At 47.6% G+C, this 17,449-nt stretch overlaps 1 protein-coding gene and 1 long non-coding RNA gene across 3 annotated transcripts; one reads left to right on the forward strand and one right to left on the reverse strand.

The window, feature by feature from the left end:
• Positions 1-2,951: 2,951 nt before the first annotated feature.
• On the reverse strand, positions 2,952-5,247 carry LOC107313519 (uncharacterized). The gene is made up of 3 exons (XR_001555021.3): positions 5,158-5,247; positions 3,263-3,320; positions 2,952-3,181 (listed from the first exon to the last, which is right to left on the reverse strand). It is a non-coding gene; the product is annotated as an uncharacterized LOC107313519 (long non-coding RNA).
• Positions 4,945-11,710, forward strand: AREG (amphiregulin). Of its 2 annotated transcripts, XM_015861842.3 has the most exons (6): positions 4,945-5,093; positions 5,180-5,338; positions 7,410-7,593; positions 8,042-8,200; positions 9,817-9,919; positions 10,466-11,710. In XM_015861842.3, exons 1-5 carry the CDS (start codon positions 5,051-5,053, stop codon positions 9,902-9,904), a joined length of 633 nt encoding a protein of 210 aa, XP_015717328.1. In that variant the 5' UTR covers positions 4,945-5,050; the 3' UTR covers positions 9,905-9,919; positions 10,466-11,710. The 2 variants fall into 2 exon arrangements, with proteins under 2 accessions (XP_015717328.1, XP_015717327.1); XM_015861841.3 differs by lacking the exon at positions 4,945-5,093 and having other exon boundaries at positions 5,100-5,338.
• Positions 11,711-17,449: the final 5,739 nt, after the last annotated feature.

Raw genomic sequence — 17,449 nt, forward strand, 5'->3', positions numbered from 1 at the left:
GTAGGTATCCCTGCTCATTGCAGCGGAGTTGAATTAGGCAGATCCCTTCCAACTCAAGTGATTCTGTGATTCTATTACTCAATGATTCTAAATATTTAAATTCTAAAACATTTTAAATTTAGACAAATTTCATTAAATTCTCTCTTTTTCTACAGAAATATGTTTATTTCAAACAACTTCAGCAAGGTTGGGAATTACTTTTTGGTGTTAAGAATGGAAGAGACCATTCATTACCATTGAAGCAGGTACACTGTGAACGAAGATGTCAGAAGACACCTCTCAGGGTGGGGGGAAAATCTTTCACCAAAGCTCAAGCATTACAGGACAACTCTGTAACACACCAATGCCAACAAGTACAAGAACTTTCAAGAATACAGGCTTTTCCAAAACAAAAGCAAAAGGAAATGAGACTGTGCTTTGGAAACCTCCTTCGTGCATGATTGTGCCATCTTTATGCAAACAAGGCCTTACTCACACGGTGTCTCAGCAGTCCTCTGCTGGGAAGGCACTGGCTCCACGCTCCAGCCTGCTGGCGACCAATGCAGCGTGAAGGAAGAAGGGACATGAGGAGCACTGCTGACAGATGGATGTGTGCAGCTGGAGGCAGCCAGCGTCACGGGGCACGGGAGCTGCAGCTAATTCAGGCACTGCCAGCACAATGGAATTTCCAAGGAAGCATAACAAAGTGCTCATGAAGTAGAGTGTTCTCCTGAGCTTCTTTGCTTACTCATGGTCTGTAAAAAAGAGAAACCAAAACAAAATCCAGAGCAACCTACGTAATCATTGCTGTGCGTAAGGAGGCTTGCCCAGGCTTAGTTCTGGGGAAAAAATCCCACTTTGGCATAGGTGAGAGGAAAGGAATTTCTAATTGCTTTGGGCTTCTCTTTGTGATTCATTGTTTTTTCACATACAAAATGACTTCACATAGGTAAAGAAAATTCACCACTGATGCACCGGTGGGAGGGCACTGGGAAACACTCAGCTGTGGCGTGACGCTACCGATGCCATCCCCTTCCCAGCAGCGCTGTGGTTTGGGTAATTCAGGTGATTCAAGTAAAAAGTTGAAAGTTCTGCTGCATCTCCAAAGGAGAATTCCCAAATGATGTACTTTATTTCTCTAATGGAAATAACTCATGACACAGAAGCAAAACATTGTCTATTTTGGTCACATGTTCCCAGCCCTCATGTGAGGTGGGAGTCCCCCAAAATGCTAAGCACCATGCAATTCACTCACATGCTGTGTGCTTTCAAAGAGGTTGATAACCTCATGGTGACTTCATGCTCAAGTCACTGAAGTGAGAAATGGGATGCAGTACTCACCCCATTAACAGACTCACTTATCCAATCCATCCCTTGCAGCTTGCTTTGGCACCAGTGTGCTCCATCTGGGATGGATTTCTCACAGCCAGGGTTCTTCTAGTGCATCCTGACACCTATCCCAAGTGATGGCTGTGGCTACAAGATGTTGCCCTTCTGCTGTGAAAACCAGCATCTGAGTTTAACTCTGATTGTGCCACACAGTACTCCTTACAAAGAAGGGGCTGCACTCAACGTGAAATAATTAGTAACCACCTAAGGGCTTTTGCTGACAGAAAGTTACAGTGTGCAAAAAAGTGATATTGTGCAAAAGTTGCATGGGATAAAGAAATCAGAAGATACGTAACTAATATTGCAAGTATAGAGGCAACTGTGTTTTAGCTTTTAAAAATGCAGTGTTGCAGGACTTTGGGGTTTTATTTGTTTCTTTGCATGTTTGTGGTATGGCTTTTTTATCTGACTTTTTGTTCTCCAGCCTTTTCCAGCTCAATCTGTAAGACACTAGAGAAAGAAAAAACCTGTGTTTTCCCAACAATAGACATTAATTCTTCAACAGCCTCAGTGCACATAGTTACACATATTGTCCGAGCTGAGACTGGATGCTCATTTACCAGTGACATGGTGTTCTCAATATATAATAATCATGGAATCATAGAATCATTAAGGTGGAAAAAAGATCTCTAAGGTCAAACAGTCCAGCTGTCCACCTACCAGCAATACTGCCCACCAACCATGTCTCTCAGAGCAACATCTCCATTGTTCTTGAACACTTACAGGGGCATTGACTTCACCACTTCCCTGGGCAGCCTGTGCCAGTGTATCACCACTCTTTCTGAGAATAAATGTTTCCTAATACGCAATCTGAACCTCCCCTGGCACAACCTGAAGTCTCTACCTCTTGTCCTATTGAACTGCATGCAGGATGCAGGTAAAACACTGATGTGCAAAGTGAAGGGCCAAAGGGACACTGGTGCATCAGCTCATGCTGACGACAACAGCTGAGGTCCAAGTTCCTTTTAGGATTCCTGTCTAACACCTCTACCCCTTGTTGTGCCTCCCCTGGAGCAGCGTGGTCAGGAAGTGGCGCTGTGCTGTGGTATCATGGAGAGGTGTCTCCGGGAGGATGTGGGCAGGACAGCCTGAGATTGCTAGGGAAGGTTCCAGTGAGTGGATCACCCAAGGAGATGGAGGAACGGACAGCGAGTTCTAGTGCTCCCCCCATAGGATGGCTAGCTGTTCTGGTGTAAATCCATGCTGCTTCATCCAGCTCGCTGCTTTGGCCCTTAAAGTGATTGCTAGGGTCAGAATCTGCCCAAAGGATTTGCTGAGTAATTGCACACAAACTGGAGGATGTGTTGGGTCAGATAAGAGCTGCTGGGTGCACGCTGGGTGGAAAATGGAGCAGTCAGAGCTGGTAGCAGAGTGCTCACAGCAGGCAGCTTCCAAACATCCTCTCAGCACTGTGCAAGACTTCCATCACATGAGTTATAATATTATTCCCATTCTGGACAGGTTTTATCCATTCAAGCTCTGCTCCAGCACAGGTGTCTGGGAAAGGAAGGGTGCATTGTGGAACTGTCACCATCTCAGGGGCAACACTGTTGTTAAAGATTTTCAGAGCAGGAATGCACAGCCATCTGAATGCCTGTGTATTGCAAAGGGGAGCATGATCTGTGCTGATTTGCAGAGGTGCAGCATCCGGGCCCTTCCCCTTCCCTCCTCCTCAGCATCCGGGCTGGGCTTCCACGTTCCCTTTATTATGGCACTCCTGGCTTGCATCAGCAGGAACTAGAGTCACGCACAGCACACTTCAAAGCCCTCTCCCAGCTTGTGAGGTGGCTGCTGATAGCAGAAGATATGGCATCTGCAGATCAGAAGTCGAGAGAAAGTCATGAGCTGCCCAGACAGACACCGCTTGAGTCATCCCCCTTCCACCTGTTCTCACCTGGATGCATGGGAAAGGATAACTCATGTTCAAACACCCAGCTCAGCTGTGCCCGCCCCTACAGAACAAACATTTGATGTCAGTAGAGAAAATTAATGGGCAGCAATTGCAGCAACTTCCTTTCCCTTCACGCATTTCTCTGGGATTTTATCAAAAGCAAAGAAAGTGAATAATGAGATCGCAGTTGTCACATGGACACTTCTGGAGGACATGATGCCCCATCAGGGCTGAGCAGCCGTCAGAATTGGTGTCACTGGGCAAGTCCTGCCCACACCCCAAGGGCTGCTGCATGGTGGTGAGGGACAGGGGCAGAGAAGGGTGGGAGCAGGGTGGCTCCCCCAGTAGTGGGGTCAGGACAAGGGAAATGTCATCTATGTATTCTGCCTGTCTGACGGCTGAACATGCATAACTTCACACCCTGGGCATGTACTTCCACTCGGATCATCTCAGGCAGTGGCTCAGTAGGTGGCACTCTGCACCCACAGGGAACCAGCACTCTTCTGAAGGCAAGCCCTTGCACCATCGCAGCAGGACAGCCCATGGGGAGAGTCCTGCATTCCTTCATGGCTTCTTCTCCTTCCACCACTCCTGGGGATGTCCTCCAGCAGCTCAGCCGGGGGCAAAACCCAACACAGTTTCCAGAATCTTCTTCTTTCTTTGGGTCCCTCTGCAGTCAATGGAAGCTGTATAGGTGATGTGTGGCAGAGCACTGAGGCTCTGAGGGACCCTACCTTGCATGTCCCCAGAAGGGGTGACCTTTGGGGGGGTGTCCCCTCCCAGGAGAAGCTACAGAGGATAAACTGCAAGAGGAAGTAGGGGAAATGCTGGAGAAATTCAGAGCGTGCTGAGCCAAACTCCTTGCCACTGCCTGCCAGCATAGCAGAGCCATTGGTTAGAGATTGGAGGAGAGTAGAATGAGTCAGGCACGGGATATGCCATGTTTGCTCTCCAAACACTGCAGCTAACGGCCACTTGCACTTGGGTCACTCAACCTTTCCCCCACTTTGGGTGCTATTTTCTGTTGCTTAGCAGCATGCCAAGCACAATGCCGGGCTGAAAGCTGCGGTGCTTCTTATGTTGATCTGGATAAAAATTATGTGAAATTTATATAACCTTAGAATCATTTGAGTTCAAAGGGACCCTTGAAGGCCACCTAGTCCAACTACCCTGCAATGAACAGGGACACCTACAGCTACATCAGGTGCTCGGAGAACCTCCAGTCTGACCTTGAATGTCTCCAGGGATGGGGCTTCCCCCACCTCCCTGGGCAACCTGTGCCAGTGCCTCACTACCCTTATCACAGAAAGCTTCTTCCTTATGCCCAATCAAAATCTCCCCTCTTTTAGTTTGGAACCATTTTCCCCATCCTTTCACAACAGGCACCGTTGCGCCTGTTTCTGTTCAATCTCTTTCTGGCCAAAGGATGGGAAAACAGAAAACTGACTGGGCAGGCTGACTCTCCCCATCCTGAAAGCACATCATGAGGCAGGAAGGTCTCAGGAAAGAAGGTCTTGCGGACCACTCATTGGCCATACCCACAGAGCAAACCCCACACGTGGGCAAAGCAAACCCCAGGTCCACATCTCCGCCTTTGGAAAGATACACTCCATCTCTGCTCACCCGCCCTCACCTGCACTCCGCCCTCACCTGCCCACTCCGCCCCGTGACGCGGCCTCGGCGCCTATAAAGCGGGTGGCGACGGCGGGCGGCCCTTATGGAGCGCTGTGCACCGCCGGGTCCTCGCTCCTCCCGCGTCCTCTCCGCGTCTCCGCCGCCCCCGGAGCCCCAATGCGTGCCGCGGCGCTACTGGCCGCGCTGGCCGTGCTCGCAGGTGTGTGGCTGAGGGCGGGGAGGAGGAGGAAGGGGGGATGGCGATGTGTTTGCGGAGCGCTCACCGCTCTGTCTGTGTCCCCGCAGCCTGCCGAATCGCCGCCGCTTCCGAGCCCAACGGCACCGAGCCCGAGCGGCGCGGGGGCCCGAGGGAGCCTGAGCCCGTGCCGGGCTCCGACTACGAGGAGGAGGAGTACGAAGAGGCACCGCTTGCGCACCAGTACTTGGTGGGGGACCTGGTCCGAGGTGAGCCTCGGGAAGGGGCGTGGAGGTGCGTGAGGGCTGCGCGTGGGCTGAGCGTGCCGCTGCTCCACGCTAATCCTGTCAGCCGGGCTGGAGGCACCGGCAGGGGTTCCGCGTGCTGCTCGGTCCCAAATTTGGGGTTTAAATGAGCTCATAAAGCGTCCTTTAGGCCATGCAAAAATGTGTGCGTGTGTCGTGAGCTGCTCGTGAATGACGAGGATGCCTGAACAGCTCCCCAAGCAGTGATGTGGCAGGGATAGGAGGGTCTGGTTGGATGCGTGGCTGTAAAGTGAGCCATGAAGGTGCTTCTTGAGCCTCAGCCTCCAAGGGATTTGTTCTTCTGCAGAGCTCTGTAGGTAGGTACTGCTGCCCTCAGGGATGGGCTTCAGCTGCTGGAGGAACACCCTGAAATGTGGATGAGACCAGAGGGATTTTGCTCCAGATGCTGACTTGGAATCGTGGATGCTCGCTCCAGTTTTTTGGGAGTGTGAAGCCTCCAAGGGGAGCAGGAATATCTGATCAGAGAGCAGTTAGGCCAGCAGAACTACTGGTGCGGTGACTTGTGTTGTATAACTGCACAGAAACCAGACTTGCTAGCAAGGTGGTTGGTTTGTAGACCAGCTCTTCTACTTGGCAGGAGGTTTATCTGTACATCCTTCGAGTTATGATTCAGCTGTGGATGGCTTTCTTTGCTGTGCAGCTTACATACAGGGCACAGATCAAACTGACAACCTGAGCCTTGAAGAGGGGAATGGGAACAACCTCAATTATCCAAGTATGAACCTCAGCATCAGGTTGAACAGGACAGAGGAGAGGACTCTGCTGTGAATTCACAGTCCTAGGGATAGGAAACCTTGCTGCAGGAGCAGTGCTCCTGGTTTGCATATTAATATAGCTTATACCATTTGAATCAGACTTCTGGTTGCTAAAGGCAGTTCTGCTTTTAAGTGACTTCAAGCCAAGCTTGTTGCTCTAGAACTTAAAATGATTGCTGTCTAGACAGTAGTGAGCTACACCTTGTTTCTTTTTGCAGGATCTCTTCTTGTCACTACACAAATAGGCCTATGAAGTAGTTAGAAACCATTATGCTTATCTCTGTAGCACAATGGAGAAGGAAGCAGCTGGGAAGACTGTTTCAGCTGTCTGCTATTTCTGAGACCTGTTGAAACTTACCTGGTTAACTGCCACTCTCGAGTAGTGTGGCATCCCTCTGGGAGATCTTGCCTTATGGGTAGCAGTAAAGAGATAACTTGCTTATGGGCCCAACTGCTCCATAATGATGCTGCAGAGCTGTGTTGCTATGTAGCTTATATTCTTTAGTTGGTGATTGCCTTGTTCTCTATCTACAAGGAAGATGATTGCCCTTCCTTAAATCCACAGACTACTGAATCACCACCAGTCTTTAAACCACACTCTTCTGGAAATTTAATTGAGATAATGAGGGGCAACAGCAAGTGGCAGAACAAATAACCTCTCTCTTGTGGATGATCCTGCTTTCACCCTTTGGTGCACTTGGCATCTCTCTCAAAGTAGGAGAACTGGAAATGAAGTATCTCTTCTGCTGAGGATAGCACTGCAGGTTATTTGGGAGAAACAAGTCTGATAAGTGGGATAGCAGGCTGTCGTGCCTCTACAAGTGCCCAGGACTATCTAGCAGCTCACAATGCCTTTCATCACTGATGCAAATAGAGAGTTTAGAGCAATGGAGTGGGTTAGCCTTGTGTCTGAGTCGATATAAAATGAGGGGATGGTTTGGCTCAGTGCAACCTCATAATATCCAGCGCAGGTCCTTGCTTGAACCTATACAGTTTCACTCTGTCTCTGGTGGCCTTCCCAGCCCATCTTCTCACATTGCTCTGTCTGCATTGCTCAGGATGTGGTGACAGAGTTGAGCTCCATGAGCCTTGAAGCCCGTTGTCTCTGTTCTGGATGTGACGCAATCTGCTTTTGTTCACTTGTTTCCCCTGCTTCCTGCTCAGAGGCTCTCCTGCAATGATTCCCAAATGCTGTAATAGCATTTTCACAGCATCTAGCTTTTCTGCAATACTAGACTGAGCAACCTTGTCCTTTTCAGTGGAACCTGTGGTTAAACCCAAGCCGGTGAAGAGGGGGAATGAAAAGAATGCTGGCAAACCGAGGAGGAGGAAGAATAAAGGGAAGAACAAAAAGAAAGGGACTCCTTGTGAAATGGAGTACAAAAACTTCTGCATCCACGGTGAATGTGTGTACTTACATCATCTTCAGATGGCAACCTGCAAGTAAGTTCTGTGCAGTGTGTGACTGAGGTGTGGTTTGCATGTGCTGGTGGCATAGAAAGGCTTAGAGGGAAACATTGGTGTCAGCTTGGCCTAGATACATCTCCTACAGTATTTTGACTGAGAATCTTCTGCCATGTAAATTAAGCGCTGATGGAATCTGAGATGCATAACAAGCCACTGAACTCATCGGTTGGTCATAAACTTGAACCTAAAGAATGGAAAGGTGTGTCCTGCTGGGACATCACGCCCAAACTAATCTCAACTTGTTGAAATACTGACAAACCTTCTGCTAGAGCAGTGACTGTGTTCCATGAGCATGCTCCAAGTGAGCATCTTGAGATTCATCTGCAACTGTGAGGATGTCTAAGTCAGACTTGACTGTGTGTGGGCATCCTTGGCTCCAGACAGCATAGGAGCTGATAAGAACTTGTGTTTATGTTTGTTGCAGGTGTTATCAGGATTATTTTGGTGAGCGCTGTGGTGAACAGTTCATGAAGACTCAAAGGAAGAATGATGTGGCAGACTACTCAAAGACTGTGTTGGTCGTGGTAGCTGTCCTGCTCTCCAGCATCAGCTTTCTTGCTGTAGTTATCATTGTGATAGTGCAGTAAGTATTATGCTCTTTAGTATATGTCTGGCTCAAACATGAGCAGGACTTTTGTCCAGCAGTTGCAAAATATGCGTGGCTTATCTGAATTTCCTGTGTGGAAGACCTCCAGAAGCATGAGTTCTTATTCTGGCTTGCATGTGTCTTGAGAGCAGAAGGTCTGAGAAGTCTGTAAGCTGCTGAGTGTTCATATTTCCTCCTTTTTTGCTATGGCCAACCTGTGAATGCTGAGTTCTAAAACAAGTCTTCCTGCTCCCACTACAACCAGAGCACTTAGTGCTATAGAACATCAGCAGGAGCTGGAGGAGGAGCATTCATGCTGATACAGCAGTGCATTTACCAACCCTTCTGCAGAAGAGGCCTGCCAGCAGGAATGTAGCTGCTCAGTGTGTGGCTGTGATCCAACACCTGGCTGCGCAGCTGGAAGGAAGGAGTGCTCCAGCTGACCACTAATTAATGGAGGCTGCTGAGCTTAAATACTTGCACTGTGGGGGTATCACATGGGGGGAGTAAGTGCTGCCAGTCTGAAGTGCTGTACTGCTTGCTGCTAAGAATAAGGAAGCAACTGTCTGATTTACAGCTGCAGCATGGTAGATAACCTAAGGTCCTGCTGTGAAAGAAGTAAAAATCCAAAACTTTGAGTGCATGCTTCAAGCATTGCATCAAACTCTTTTACCTGCTGACATTCAGTATCCAGCAGCTTCTGATCACCTGTGCCTCTGCAGCTTTTCAGTTGGTTCTCCAGGATTTGTGCAGATCCTCCAGGTCTGGCACTGCAGCAGGGCTTGGGTAGTACAGGTGGAACTCAGAAGTGCAGTCTAATTTTAGATCTCAAAGTACACTGACAGAATTTGGTACATGCTGTACCCGTCCCTGCATTTCAGGAAACAAGGTGTGCATTTGTTTTGCTGCTTCATATTTAGATCTAAACTTGAGGCACACTGGGAGGAACACTCTCATTCCACTCTGCTATGAGAAAGAACCAGTTCTGTAGTGCAGTGAGAATGAGCATATTGCTCTCTGCTGAAGCAAGCCATGCAGTAGGATAGTGGTTCTGGTTCTTCATGATCTAAACACTCACAAGCTTAAACAGTGAGATGGATGTTACTATACCTTCCTCTAGAGAAGCTGGGTGGTCAATTGGGAACACCAGTAAAGACATAACAATGAGAAATGCTGGTAGCAGCTGGCTTTTGATCTATCCATGAGACACGTGCATTTGAATTCCTGTCCCCTTGAAGTTCCCAGGGCCCTGCTGTGGGAAGGGGCAAAGTGCTCTGCATGTTGCAGCTGTTTGCTCTAGCCTTCAGGAAATCTGGCCCCCAGAAAGTCTCCCTGTGCTTTGCACACTCCCAGCCTCTTGCTACCTGATGGTTCTTGCATCAGGAAGCCCCAGCTATGCGTGGCAAAGCTTTGTGCTTAACCCAAGGCTCCTTGATGTTTTCAAGCTATTGGATACATCTTGTAGCTGAGTAGTTAAACATTCACACTGATGTGCTCAAAGCTTCCTGGTGCCTGGGAGCTGCTTGAGGATCCAAAGGACTTAGCTACAGAGCATGGGATGGATGGATATCAGGCTTTAAAATGATCATATCTTATGCGCTTCAATTCCACAGGGTCAGGAAAAAGTGTCCTCAGTATGAAGAGAAAGAAGAAAGGAAAAAACTTCGACAAGAGAACAGAAATGGCCATATTGGTGTGTAAATGAGGAGAAAGCAGGTATGTGAGCCAACTTCCAACTTGTTTTGTTTTTTCCAGGCTGGAACTGCCTGTGCAAGAGTTCCATGTGTGTTTAGCAAAGCTAGCATTATCTTTCTCTTCTTGTCTAGCACTCAAATTGCCTTGAAACATGTAGGTTACATGTGTATGACCCAAAATGACTGGATTTTAAGTGTGTGAATTGAACAGCACTCTTTAAGACAACAGCCAAAAAACCAAAGGAGAAGTAATCCATTCCAGTAATGGAAAGCTCTATTGAAATGAGTCCCCTTTTGGGGAATCAAAACTAATCTCTAGACCAGGGTCAATTAGTGTAAGAAACCAAGGCAGCCTTCCATCATGAGATGGTGCAGCAACAGATGGACTGTCACCTTCATAAGAGAAGTACCCAGCATTTCCACACCTCAAGGCATTAGGGAGCTTCTGGTGTGTAGAGACTGCAGACGAAGGCAAAGCTGCCTGCCTTGGGTATAGGCTTGCTCCTGTTTATGTGCAGAGTGCTCATGTCTTGGGTGATAGTTGACGTGCCTGGTCTTCCCCTTACAGAACAACTCTGATGTGGCCACTGCCAAGCTTCAGGGGACCTCTGGCTGCCTGACACATCTACCTGGACACTGGGCTGGAGCTGTTGCCACTAAGCCTTGGTTCATCAAAACAGAGGCTGCTGCAGGGAGATGCCCAATGTGTCATTTGCTGCTGAATCACTTGCTGGGGAGGACAGTTAACTGCTACAGCTTGGTACAACAATGTGGAAGGAGCTGCCACTGTAATGGTAGAGGGCTGCTATCAAGACCTGCTGGAGACTACTCCTGAGCTTTCTCTATTGGTGCTGGACCTCCAGACTCTGCTTGTATGTGGATGGACTTTCTTCTGCTAGCAAGTCTCCTTTGGCAGCTCTAGCTCACAGGGGCAGAAGTTGTGGCTCCCAGGAGAGCAAGACAGAGGAGAGAAGATTCCTGGCAGAAAAGGGAAGAGCTCATCTCACTAGACCTCAGTGGACAAAACCAAATTCTGCTGTTGTTGTGCTCCCTGTTGATATCTGCTTCAAAGAATTTCATATCTAATTCTGACTTGCAGGGTGTTGGTGACAGGTCTGTCAACCACACCTGGGTTCTGTTACTGTATGTGTGGAAGGTATTCCCTCTGAATCCAGTAGGATTTACTGTGTGAATGGAGCTATCAATTTGTGTGTGTGTGTCTGTGATGCAGAGTTAAAACTCATCTCAAGATGCTGAGACAACAGATGTGAGGTCTGACACTCTGTCTCTGAAGGAATACATGTGCTCAAACAAGCTGATAAGTCTGGACACTAATGTTACAGCATCTATCCATTGGCCGAAATGCAATGCTTCTGTTATCTAGAAGTTTGGTGCTGCTTTGAGCAGCACTTGAAGTTGAGAAGTTTAATCAGATCTGACAATATGAGAACTTGACCAAAAATCAGTTCTTTTGAAGAACTAAATTCAGGCATTGTTACTCAGCATGCGATGATCTCCTATGCTCTTCATTATGATACGAAGAACTTGACTTACCTCAAACCTTTCTGACCCAGCTATCCTCAGTTTCTTAATGTCAGTGAAATTTGGAGCACAGAGTAGTGTTTGAGTTCAGTTTCTTCTTGGAAGAGTGAATGTTCTGTATAAACAGAGCAGAATTCTTCTGGTAGCAGAGCAACACCATTAATTGTTAAGACATATCTGTAAATGTGTAAATATTTATTATTGTATTTAATATTTAATGCTTCTATAACAAACTTATTTATTTTATAATTAAACTTTTTACATAATCTAACCGTGGTAAGAGTTCGTTCTTGCTCTCAGGATTACATGTAAACACTTCTAATTAGAGATTGGTTTCTCCTTTAAGTGTGAGTTTCAACACTTCTAAGAGCATGAAACAAGGTTATGAAGAACTACAGTGTGTAAAGTAGAGCTCAGTGCTCTCATGGGAATGCAGGTTGTTTGTAAACAAAATGTGCAGATACCAGTACTTGTTTCAGTAGGAAGTCCATTTAATTCAACTACAAAGGAATCCTCCAGGTATTGGACTCCAGGGAGGGGTTTGGTGAACTAACTTATTGGGAGCAAAATTTCAAATGGAAGTTTCAGCAAATGAGTGGAGAGCTGGGATTGTTGAGTAGGAGAGAGTCTTTCATCTGTGTGGTCAAAGGATTGGAGCAGCAGCTTGGGATTCCATCCTAAAAGAGGAAGAGTAGAGTAGCCCCGGGCCCATGACTCTGAGAGGCAAGAAAGCCTTGGTCTCTAAAGTCTACCTCTAATTTTTCTGCAGGTGATCATTAGTCCAACTGCAAGCTGATATTCCTGTTAGGTGCTACCAGGAGAGAGCTCTGGTTCTGAGGTCAGTGCTGCCCAAAAATAGGTGCTAGGGGATGAGTTCATAAAATTCATGGTCTTAGTGGATTTATGAGGGCCTTCTTGTAGGGTCTGTCTCCTATAAGCGGTCTCTTGTTGGAGTTAATTTCTACATCTTAGCCCGTGGTAGCTAGGAAAACTTTATAAAGAAACCAAACACCAGGTAAATTTTCAATGGAGACCCAGTTTGTGTACTTGTTGTGAGTGTGGGGTACAGTGCTATAAGGAAGATCTGAGCATCAGTCCTTGGTCTCCTGGCTCAGCTGAGAAGTTCTCATGCTCTGAGTGCCTGTGTGGTATGGTGCATAGCTGAGGCACAGGTAAGTGGATTGCAACATCTTCTGGGAACACTGCAATGCTACATTCCAGGGAACTCACCTCATTACCAAAGTAAATAGCACTTCTCCGAACAGCTTTTCCGCAGACATTTGGTATTAGGGCTCTGGCAAGGAAAGCTGTTGCTATAAGTCATGCCAAGCTTCTTGCTTTCTGTAAACAAGCCTAATCTCGGTGGTGGCTGAGCAATAGCACAGTGAGCCTGGGAATGGATTACACCTCTCACCTGAAAGCCGTGAGGATCTTCTTCCCCCATCATTTCTGCCTTCTGTTTTCTTTCTAGTGCAAATACTGGGTTTGCTACTCAATAGGTGAAATCAAGACTGTCACAAGAGAGATGTGCTTTCCTTCTTCCCTCCCCACTTCTAATGCTTAACACCAGTGTGGCCACTGTAGTGCAACATGTGAATTTCCTGTTCATCTCTTAAGATCTGGGTTATGTTCTGATTCTCTGTTAGTTGGGCAGCTGTGTCTGAGATAAGCCTTTTGCTGTGTGTCAGTCCCATCCAGCACTGTTGTAGCGCTTACACAGACAGCTCTGCTCCCATACTCTACTGCTGTGCACGATCAGTTTCTGTGTTCCCTGCTCCTGCCCAGCCAGGTCTTTTCTTTAGGATTGGTGCCATTTGGCTCTCAACTTGCTTCTCTCAGCTTGCAGTTCCTTTTGTTGCAGAAAGCATGGGTTGTTGGTCCCACATTTTATCAGTAGGCTTTTCCCCCGTGTTATTACTTATTTTATTTTATTATTTTATTTTATTTTATTTATTTTTTGCCTTTTGGTGGTGATGTTACTCTGCCTGGAGAGCATTTATACCCAAGTTGTAAAATAGTTGAATGGCTTAGGTTGGAGGGGGTTTTAAAGATCAGCTGGTTCTGACCCACTGCTGTGGGCTGGTTGCCAATCATTGAGTCAGGTTGCCTAGAGCCCCATCCAACCTGGCCTTGAATACCCATCTTTGTAGCTGCCCCCTGTGAGACCTGGAGCAGCTGCCTGATGTTTCTTGCACTATTTTCTGTGCACGTGGCTGCTTTTGCAAAGCATTTTTTGTATCTAGCTCAGCATCCTGGAATTCTGGTACAGTGAGGACCATGTCTGCTTGCGCACCACCTTCTCCTTTCCTGTGTGTCGTATTCTCTGTGATCTTTTAGAAAACTGAGTAGCTCATCACACTGTTTTTTCCCTGGTGTGGATTTGGGGAGTTCTTTCATGCTTTGTGATTGTCTATGAGCTGAACTGCTTTCTGCCTACCCGTGAGCTTTGCAGCCCTCCTTCCAGCAGTTCCATCTTCTGAGCTGCTTTGAGCTCCTGTTGACAAGTCAGTGCAGTAAGTGAGCATGCTTCTGGAGCAAGGGAACTGTGCTTAGCAGAGGCCCTTCACATGAGAGAAATCATTGACAGAAGGGTCAGACATCCTTTAATAAGCAAAGTGTGATTCCTTCTCATTTTGCAAATAAAGCTCTGCATACCTATCGTTCCTCTGCTGGTTACACCTTCCTCCGGTGAGTAATCCCCTTTCAGTGCAGGTCTGGCTTTGCTTAGGACTGGGGAAGTAGCTCAGCTGTGGCAGCTGTGTCTGTGAGTGTCAGAGGGAGCTGCTCTTGTTGGCTCGCTATGCTCTGGGCTAACGCCAAAAAGCAGGGTTTGTGTCTTCTGCAGTGTAAATGTCAAACTATCTTTCTGGGCATGCTGAGCCAGGTAACACCGTCATTACCTCTATCTGCTGGTAGGCTCCCGCCTATGGATGCTTTGGTGAAGACTTTGAAGTACAGCTTCTTTGTCTCAGTGTAGCTTTCCTTACCAAGTTGGAGGTAGGTTTCTATCTAGATATCAGACTGCAGTCACTAGCAGATTCAATCGATTCGTAGGCAAACCTGTTGTTTGTAAGAGCTCAGCAAGGATGTGTTTGGTATCAGGTTCTTCCTGCTTAGGAAAGGAGATCATAGAATCATCATGTCTCGGAAAGACCTCTAAGGCCGTCTAGTCCAACTGTCCGCCTATCACCAATATTGCTCAACAACCGTGTCCCCCAGAGCCATGTCTCCATGGTTCTTGAACTCCTCCAGGAATAGTAACTCCACCACCTCCTTGAGCAGCCTGTGCCAGTGCCTCACTGCTCTTACTGAAAAGGAATTGTTCCTAATATCCAATCTGAGCCTTCCCTGGCACAACTTGAGGCCCTTCTCATTCGTTCTATCACTGTTACCTGGGGGAAGAGGCTGACATCCACCTCACCCCAAATTCCTTTTAGAGAGCCATAAGGTCTCCTCTGAACCTCCTCTTCTCAGACTATCTCAGAACTATCCAAGCTCCCTCCTAAGTCTTGCACTTCAGACTCCTCACAATCCACCACACGGATCACTCTAGTACTGCAGGTAGTGAGGTACAAACAGCAGAACCAGGAGTGATTTTTGAGGTGTCCAAAGCAATGGATGTATTTTGAAGTGTTTCTGGTAGATTATCCAATTAAACAGCTCTGATCAGCGTACGGTCTGAGCACCTCCAAACCATCCCAAACTGTACAAAGCATTGCCAGATCTGCCTTGCACTCCCTGTTTCACCACTGGGATGATAAGATGCAGTGGTGGTGGTCGAACCTGAAATGCACCCGGCAGCTCTCCCACATCTCAGTCACAAGACTGTCCTTCCTTGTGCATCCTCTGCCCTTGCATCTCTAAGTAGCGTGATTTATGTTCTGAAATGATTAAAGGCGCACACGGAAAATGCAAAGAAAGAGTTGCAAATGCAACTTTCAGATGTGATTTCCATAGGCAGAGAGTCAGTGCGGCTCCCGCTGCTATCTGTCTGTGTTGCTTTCATGCAGGATCTGCCTGCCGTGGATCTGGCTGCTCTCCCAGCCAAAAGGCACTTTCCTGTCTTACGCCCAGAGATGATTACTGTTGGGGATGAAAGGCAGACAGCTCCTGGGTGGAGCGGAACGGAGTAAAACCACAGCAGAGCTCAGGCAATAGTGTCCTCCCAGGGCCCAGTCCCTCTCATTTGTGATGAAAGCTTTTCAAGAACAGTAGCTGTGCGTTTAATCCTGCTGGGGTGTCCTGCACAAGCACTCACACATTGCCTGAACAAGGCAGCAGCACCTGGGATGTCAGCTGGAAAGGGGTGAGATGAGAAACAATGTCAGACCTAGGAAAAACAGGCCATGAGTACAGGATTTTGCATTTTTATTCTCCAGCAAATACTCCTGCCATGAGACACAGTAACATCCCTTTAGTTTTAAACTACGGCTCCTTGCTTATGTCTCTTGATCACGTTTGCAGTCTTTTTGTTTGTGATATTCTTCATGGAAAAGCAGTGTTACCATCAGCTACATAACCATGCCTTTCAAAGAGAGATTTGAGAGTTACGAGATCCACAGATAAAATTGCTCCTCAGTTTCAAACCTCTAATTAGGTGCTGTTGTGTGTACAAGCTGTGTGATGGCACCTGCAAATAGGTAGCCCTTGGAATTTGGTATTTGAAGAGGTCTCTGCAGATAGAAGGGCGATTCTGCTTGCTGGGGATACATCTTGCTGTATGTCTTTACACAGGGTCCTTGGCTTTAATGTTTTGAAAGAAAAAGCCTACCACAAGCATCATTAGCATCTTGGTTCTTCTCTGTTCTGTGTCCATCCCAGCAGTGCAGACTGGAACTGAACTGGTTTTACTGTGGGCTGGTATAATTTACATAAGAAATCACTGCAGTGCTAATAAACACACAGCACAAGGTTTGACAGTGTGTGCCTGGTAGCAAAGACAGTGCAAGAACAATTGGGGAGGGATGGTGGGCAGTGATGGAGGGAGCTCTCAGCCACCCACACCATCTGATCTAATTCTCTCTTTGCCTGGTGTTGAAGCACACATACACAGTGCTCACAGTTCAGCTGCTTCATCTTCAGGACACATTTTAGTCCATCCTCAGTTGCAGAGCGTGTCGTGTAAAGCTGCCATGCACTAAATCCTGAGTGGGAGTGGGATGAGCATTGCCACTGAAATAGCTCAGTGCTTTCCTGTCTCACTTCTGTGTTGCACAACACTCTCCAACAATTCCCAATTCTGTGTCCCAAGTGGTTGCATATGGTTCAACACTGTGATTCAAAACCCATGGTCTCAACATAGGGACTGAATGCACTGAATGGTAAACCTGAAGCAAAATGAAGTCCTGGGAGCAGAAAACTTGATAGCAAGCACTGTTTCCATCAGACACTCCCAGCTTTATCGTTTGGCGAGGGCCTTCCATCCCTTGGCCCACATTTCGTCACTGCCATCTCCAGGTTCAGCTCCACATGGAGGGAGCTCTTTGGAAAGCAGTGCTGTTCTGCCAGATGGGATCCAGTTGCATCAGCACAGGGCAGGAATGCTCCGGGGCTGGTGGGACCAGTTCTGGCTGCTCTTCCCACAGCTCCTCCTGCACAGCTCCTGCAGGACAGCCACTTCACGCATCAGAAGCATGGCACTGGGTGATCTGTGGGTCCCGAGATAGAACAGCTGCTCCTTGGGGACCCAACGAGGGGTCAGCCCTTCATTGGGCTGCAGCAGGACAAAGGGAGATATCAGTGGAACAGTGATGACGGTGCTCCCAGCCGCTATCTTGTCACCATCACAGCTGCAGAACTATCACGGTCAACATCTGCCAAAACACAGACAAGCCAGGCTCTTGTTTCGTGAGAGCTGAACTCACCTGCTTTGTGCTGATGGCACCGATAACACAACAGGAGGCACTGCAGCCCTTCCTTCAGAGTGGCTGTGACGGATCGGCTGCAAGGTTATCACACTCATCTCTGTGCTGTGAACCTTCCCATCACAGCAGGGAGGAAATCACTGTAG

Source organism: Coturnix japonica, chromosome 4 (genome assembly GCF_054131305.1).
Source record: "Coturnix japonica strain WE chromosome 4, WE-NBRP24, whole genome shotgun sequence".
NCBI lineage: Eukaryota > Metazoa > Chordata > Aves > Galliformes > Phasianidae > Coturnix > Coturnix japonica.